Source organism: Apostichopus japonicus, chromosome 17 (genome assembly GCF_037975245.1).
Source record: "Apostichopus japonicus isolate 1M-3 chromosome 17, ASM3797524v1, whole genome shotgun sequence".
Taxonomy (NCBI): domain Eukaryota; kingdom Metazoa; phylum Echinodermata; class Holothuroidea; order Aspidochirotida; family Stichopodidae; genus Apostichopus; species Apostichopus japonicus.
Genome location: NC_092577.1, coordinates 12,832,854 through 12,840,145, shown reverse-complemented (window position 1 = coordinate 12,840,145; position 7,292 = coordinate 12,832,854). Strand labels below are relative to the sequence as shown.

Genomic DNA, 7,292 nt, shown 5'->3' with positions numbered 1-7,292 from the left:
AAATTTCCATTTGGTCACGCTAAGCAAATAGCACACATCGGCAACGATGACATATACGGTTGTCTTTGTCCCTGCATAATTTAGCGCCCCCAGCCCTCCACAACATCCGCGACAATAACAGTAAGAAATTTATGAGGATGGAAGGCCCGAATCATATCATCACATAATTATCAATGCTTTCTTTGATTAAGTTTCATATTCTCATGAAAAACAATTTGGTTTTCGCCCTGGCCACTCTGCAGAACTTGCTTTGGTCAATACAGTGGATAAAATTCATAGTGCTCTTGATTCGGGTGATAATTGTATTGGTGTTTTCAGACCTTTCCAAAGCATTCGATACCATCGATCATGGAATTCTTCTGAGGAAATTATCACATTACGGTATTAGAGGTCTAGCTCTTTCTCTCATTTCAAGTTATTTGTTTAACAGGCAACAGTACGTTTCTTCTTCTGGAATCAATTCTGATAATCGTTCAGTTAAGTGCGGAGTTTTCAAGGGTCTATATTAGGTCCACTTCTTTTTATAATTTACGTAAATGATATTTGCAACGTCTCTACAGATTGCTCAATTGTCCTTTTTGCTGATGACACTAATATTTTTTTCTCTGACAGCAATGTAGAAACTCTTAAAGTAACCGTAAATAATGAATTAAATGCGTTTTATGAGTCGTTTTCTGCTAACAAACTGTCCTTGAATGTTGATAACACAAATTATGTGGTATTTGGAAACTCCTCTAGAACATTAAATGCTTATTTATATATGCATGGTATTTGCCTTAAAAGAGTCGATAATATTAAATTTCTTGGTGTGTATATTGACTCTCAGCTCTCACGGAAAGTCCATAACAATCATGTTTGTAAACAAGTTTCTAGAGGTGTAGGTATTTTATCTAAGTTAAAATATACTTTTCCAAGGAAAATTCTGAGATCTGTTTACTATAGTATTATATTTCCTTATCTATCGTACTGCTCTTCAGTTTGGTCTGGTACCTTCAATACTAACCTTAATAAGCTTGTCATTCTCCAAAAAACGGCCTGTGAGGCACATGACGTCTTCAGCTCCACGTGATAATACCAGTCATTTATTCTCCTCCTTAAATGTGCTCAAGTTCACTGATCTAATTTCTTTAAATGTTCTGACGTTTACTTATCGTGCTATGAACAATCTGCTTCCAAGTTCTTTTGCTACCGTTTATACAATTGGTCACTCATGAAAGAAATGGGCTTCTCTACACATGTGATCATCCTGATAAAATCTTTGTATGAAGGTCAAGAGGCCACAGTTGGAACAGAATGTGGTGACAGCGACTGGTTTACAATAGGTCAAGGAGTGCGCCAGGGATGCATCTTGTCACCGTATCTCTTTAACATCTACGCAGAATACATCATGCGATTAGCTCTAGATGACTTTGTGGGACAGGTATCCATTGGAGGACGCCAGATAAATGATCTTAGATATGCTGACGACACTACCCTACTTGAAAGAACAGCAGCAGAGCTTCTAGACCTTATTGAAAGAGTCAAGCAATCCAGTGAGGAATACGTACTGTACCTCAATGTTAAGAAGACAAAGGTTATGATATGTGGAGGAAAGAATGACCATCATATTCAAGCTGATGGAGAGGATTTCGAAGTAGTCAACACTTTCAACTTCCTGGGCTCTCTGATTGTGGATGATGGTGGATGCTCACAAGAAATACGACGGCGTCTCGCCATGGCTAGATCATCTGCTATAAACCTCACTGACATCTGGAAAGACAGAGGGATCTCAAGGAACACCAAGATCCATATAATGAATGCTTTGGTCTTTCCAATTGCTACATATGGGTCTGAGACGTGGGCTCTTGGAGCAGTAGACAGAAAGAAAATCCATGCTTTTGAAATGTGGTGTTGGAGGAGGATGCTGAGGATATCATGGAAGGAACGTAAGTCAAATGATTTTGTCAAGAACCAAATTAGAGCGAAGGCTACCTTATGTCAGAAGATAGCTAAGAACAAGCTGCAGTATTTTGGACACATTTCTAGGAGAGAAGGTGAGTACTTGGAGAAGATCATTACCCAAGGTCATGTTGAGGGTCAACGAAAACGTGGTAGGCCAAAAGTTCGATGGGCTGACGGGATAAAAGAGATCACCGGCATGAACATCTCCGCAGCTCACCGATATGCCGGATAAAAGTGGTTGGAACGTCATCATCAATAGGGTCACAAAGGGTCAGTCACGACTATGACCCATAGGAGGACGACCACACTCTATTCACAATTATAATACTAGACAAGCTGGTCATTTACGTGATTCTTTTTGTCGTAATTCAAAGAGCATGCAAAGCCTCCGTTATCGATTTATTTCTTTGTGGAACAATCTTCCGATTAACTTGAAATCCTATACTTCCGTGGCTTCATTCAGGTGACATCTGAAAAATTACTATGAAAGCCTTTATTGAATGTATCTGTTGTAAGGGGTGGGAGTAGGTGGTGGTGGTTGGGGGGGTAGTGTTATTTGTCTTATTTGTTAAGGTTATCTGCCTTTTTGGGGGTCTTCTTTTTTAGGTGTTAAGGTTTTCTAAGATTTTCTTTGATGGGGGTACTTTATTCGATTAAGCCCACTAGGGTTTCTTAGTTTACTACCTTTCACATATTTACTTATTTGCAGTTATATTGTCTTGTTCACCTTGTATTACTATGTGTTGAACAAATAAATCACATATATATATATATAATATATATGACAAACCGTAAACGCATAACCTTTCACCGACTATGCAGTAGTTGGAAATCCCCTCCATACCGACCCCCGGGCCATGAAAGGAAAGATAAAGACCATGAAAACTTTAGTTAATTTATTTCAAAAGAGTAAGAAGAGATATTAAAGGTTTGAAAACAGACAAATAAAACATAACAATACATTTGTGGGACTCGATATTTATTTTATTTAATTAGACGATAAATAACTCACTAGTAACAAGCAGTCACGTGGTTGTAACAACTAATTAGATATCTTAATTATTTGCAGGAGTATCCAGTTATTCATATCTGCGACTATCATTCTTTTTTACCTACTGCTTTATTTTTCTTACGCCATTTATTTTTTGTTTCAGTGACTTCTATTTTTGTTTGGCGACCTTTAATCCCTTTATTTAGTATGCCTAGCCTAAAGTTTATTTATTACGCTATATTGCATTCCAACTGCGATAGGTTGGTCTACACTGATTATATTATTAACCTCTATAAGAGAATTAGAAAGGTCTCACGTAAGAAATATTGACCAAACTATACTGACATTAACAATTTAACTGCGATAGTTGTAACAATTATTATAATATATTCACGAGTTCTAACAAGGTTTAAATAAAATTATCAAAGTGCTTAAATATGCAAATACTTGTTTGACTTGTTACTGGATTACTTGGTACATACAGCACACGTCAGTTCATAGCCATCAACATAAGGACCACAAGGAATACCGCCCCCATTGGATGAACATCTGCCCTCCACCAAATAGAGGGCATCCCGCTTATTGCCAGATGGAACTCCATCGGTGCGAGGTATCACCTGCATCTCTCTATCAACACAAATATGCATTGTCCTTCTATGTACTGAATGAACTTTGTTGGACATCAAGTATCCACCGTACTCTCTGGTCCATCCATTTGAAGGGCACACATTCGTGCCAGGAATAATTAGTTTAGCGACTCTGGCCGGTGCTAAGCAGACTGCGCAAGGTACATCGTGGTCTTTTTTCGATTGAAGATGTGGGAAATCATTTATCAGATAATCCATGCCATTGACGAAAGATCTGTGTCCACTAACGCCAGCTACAGAAGAGTCGTACACGGGGCTTTGCGATAAGCAAAGCTGATTAACTCCGCCCCCGGAATCATCCCAGCTTGTTCCCGCAGCGGAACCTTGAATAAAATAGTTAAAGATGTACAATAATGCTACTTTTCCTTTAGCAGTCGATTATTTATTCATAATTTTCTTGAAAATGCGATCAAAAGTGTCTCTTTAGAGCATATTGTAGTAGAAACGTGTCTGAGAGCAGTGTTAGGTGTATTGCCCCTAGAACACTTTAATACATTATGAATCGCAACATACTACGCAATCTTTATATCAGTCAGAATGGTTATTTCGCTTAACCGCGTAGATGTATCACTTCCTTCAACCTCCAACACATCACTTATTTTGTTTCTTTTAAATTAATGTAATTTTCGACTTTGATACACGAGCTAGCTTCTTGTTGCAACTGTAAACGGGGATAAATATATTTCGAATATTTTCTTTGTAATTTTGCAAAGTATTAAAACATAAATCATGGATTATTGTAAAAATTCTAACAGATTTTTCCTACTTTTATAGGAATAGGTTTATTCACGTAAGGTCAACATGTAGTATAACTTATTTGGTATGCTTCCGACGTCCTTTTTTTTACAAACACACGAAAATTTCTCTTTTCTAAATTCTTAGTGTGATCAATTGAAATTCCTATTAATACTTTTCTCATATGTCACGTTGTAAATGTCTTCATTTCATCTCAAAAACGTTTTAAGAAATAGTTGAATGACGACTTGTCTTGTGGGATATTTATACATGGTACTTTAGGTATCATTTTATCATTTACAAATTTATATTAAACTCATCTATTTGTCGGTAATAAGCAGTCTAGTGGATTCTATTTTCCTTCAAAATCATTTTCAAAATCATTTCATATAACGATGCGATATTAATAGTGTGCTTTTCCAAGAAAGATGATTTTGTATAAACATTTGTTGCTTTAAATAGAGATACCTGTATAAACCAACTCTGAAGATGATGGACAACTATGGTGACCCCATCTAACGTAGACGGCTCCACTAGCTGATTCTCCTGGAGGACTTCGGAGATTAGACTGTTCATCTGCGGCTGTGATAGTATACAGAATAAGACCAATTTGAAATATAACAAAGCATGGATCTGAACTCACTTGAAGTCTTGTTAAGTTGAGTATAAATTTGAAGGATAAAAGGTGTTTGCACTTCAATACCAATACAGACTTACGAGTGCATCTTCTTTACGGCATTAATATCATATTTCAACACTGTTCGGCAACCTGGATACCTAAGCTACAAATCGAAGTACCACTTCAGCTAAAGACAACATTTTGTGCTATATCCAATTCTTTTAACACTTTTGTTACTTTAATAAGCCTAAGGCTCCAGTTCAGTGGCCTGATAAACGTTATTAACTATATTTTATTCAAATCTAACAGAAAGGATAAAGGATCTTTACCTGACATTTCATGCCCGTCGTTGTTATCAAATCTACGATAACGATGATTCCCATAACCTGCTAAGTTTCCATTTTTGTTCACATCAAGGGGTAGTTCTACAGTGCCCTATGAAATATAAAATGGAAGAGTGAAACGTCATATGCAGCAATGAAACTTGGTGAATTAAGACAAAAGTTTGTTTGCTTCTACATCTAAGATCTGAGGAACACTGCAGCACTGAGACCCCACCAACTGCAAAACTTAGACCCTTCTGCCAAACTAGAGGTCAATATTGAGCGGTCTGGGATGACCACCCCCCCCCCCCACACTTACAAATTACTTGATTTGTATTTTTTCGAGGATGAAACTTAAGACGAATGGATGCTTCATAATCAGTTGGAGACCTCTATGGGCTTACTTAATGATATAGCTTCCAGCCTCAGGACACCACTCCTACAGGCAAATCGTTGACAAGACAGAGCCGTGGCAAACAACCCCATGACAATTTTTGAACAACTAGGGGGTTGTAATCCAGTCCCCTTCTTTGCCTTTTGTAAGTGTAAAATTTTAAGCAGCTTTTTGCGCCCTTTTCATATGATGTTCTCAACCTCACTGACTCCACGGTGCCATATCGACACATGTAACTAGCGTATCGATTCAAATCTTACTTCAAATGGTGGCATAAAAGTCGAAAAATTTACAACTTTCAACGTTGTTTTCCTCGAACATAATTTCCGTTAGGACCGCATTAAACCCATGCCCTAACGTTTAAAGACCAACTACGGAGACTTTTCGATGAACATAAAATCCCACCATTTTGAATGTATGTAGTCCTAAACTTACTCCAATTACATTGCTGTAATTAACTTAACCAATTTCGGACGTTAAATACTTGAAAAATGGGAAGAAAAGTCAGCTTTTTATGAAACCTATTTCAGACATTCCTGAAACATTCCGAAGACATCAGGTGACCATGTTACGTCACTGTTTGTATACCTCACTCACAACAATACTTTTAGTGTGTAAAGTTGTATACTTGAGCTGCCAAAAACATCAACGATATCACTCCTTTTCCCCTAAATTGCCATAATTCTGTGTTGTTGGACGTTGCAGTTATACCTCACCCAACAAAAGCATCAGCTTTTTTAGATTTCCGAGTGTTACGTTGGAATGCGAGAGGTCTCGATAATTAATTTTTAACGAGACACAAGCCTGGGTTCGTTTCCGTAAGGAACACAGACAAATTGACGAGTCTAGAGAATTTGAATAAGAACGTAAACTATATTGAACAATGGATTTCGAACCAACAACAACAAGTGGTAATTACAAATATATAGAAAATTACTCACAAACTTAACAAGATAGGATACACTTTAAAACACGCTGGTCTCTTCCAACGGCGATATCCCTCAGCGGCCACGACCTTGATGACGACGATTCTCTGTCCGTTGTACCGCGAAATTCACTGGTCCTCGACGAAGTTTCTCGCGATCCCAGAAACAGCAGTCACCTTCTTTCCGGCGATGCTCCAAAATAGAAGACGGACTTCCAGCCACAATAGAGTGAAGCACAAGTCGAACTTCTCGCCGACTAAATATTACCAGAGTCAGTCCAAAATCAGCTTTATAACCACTAACTCCTGGCGTAATGAACTTCCTCAACGGAGACAGAAATTCTTCACCTTCTCCGAAATAAAGACTGGCACACTGTACTTTCACAGCAAAGTCCTCTTCAAACTTCTGAATGGAAGTGTAGAATCAATCTTGTTATCGATATCTCAATCCCTCAGAAACTACTGGTAGTTGAGCACTGACGATGTATAGTGGAATGGTATAATATGTGTCGTCGCTTGTATTCGTTCAGCAAACTGAGAAACTCTCCGGTCTGGGCGGGCTTTTATACGATTCGCCATGTCAAGAATCATGTAGATCTTTCTCGATACACCTGACCCAGTTTCTCTATTCTTGGAAATCCTTTGCATATCTCGCGTACGTTCCAGAAAATCCACGAAAATGTGTGCACACCGCAACGGGACTTCACGTAAACCGAC

General features: G+C 38.1%; 1 protein-coding gene across 1 annotated transcript; it reads right to left on the bottom strand.

Moving 5' to 3' along the window:
• Positions 1-2,987: 2,987 nt before the first annotated feature.
• On the bottom strand, positions 2,988-5,394 carry LOC139985030 (uncharacterized). Its single transcript, XM_071999208.1, has 3 exons — positions 5,263-5,394; positions 4,783-4,896; positions 2,988-3,902 (listed from the first exon to the last, which is right to left on the bottom strand). The coding sequence occupies exons 1-3, from the start codon at positions 5,267-5,269 to the stop codon at positions 3,400-3,402; spliced, it is 624 nt and encodes a 207-aa protein (XP_071855309.1). The 5' UTR covers positions 5,270-5,394; the 3' UTR covers positions 2,988-3,399.
• Between the last annotated feature and the right edge of the window lie 1,898 nt (positions 5,395-7,292).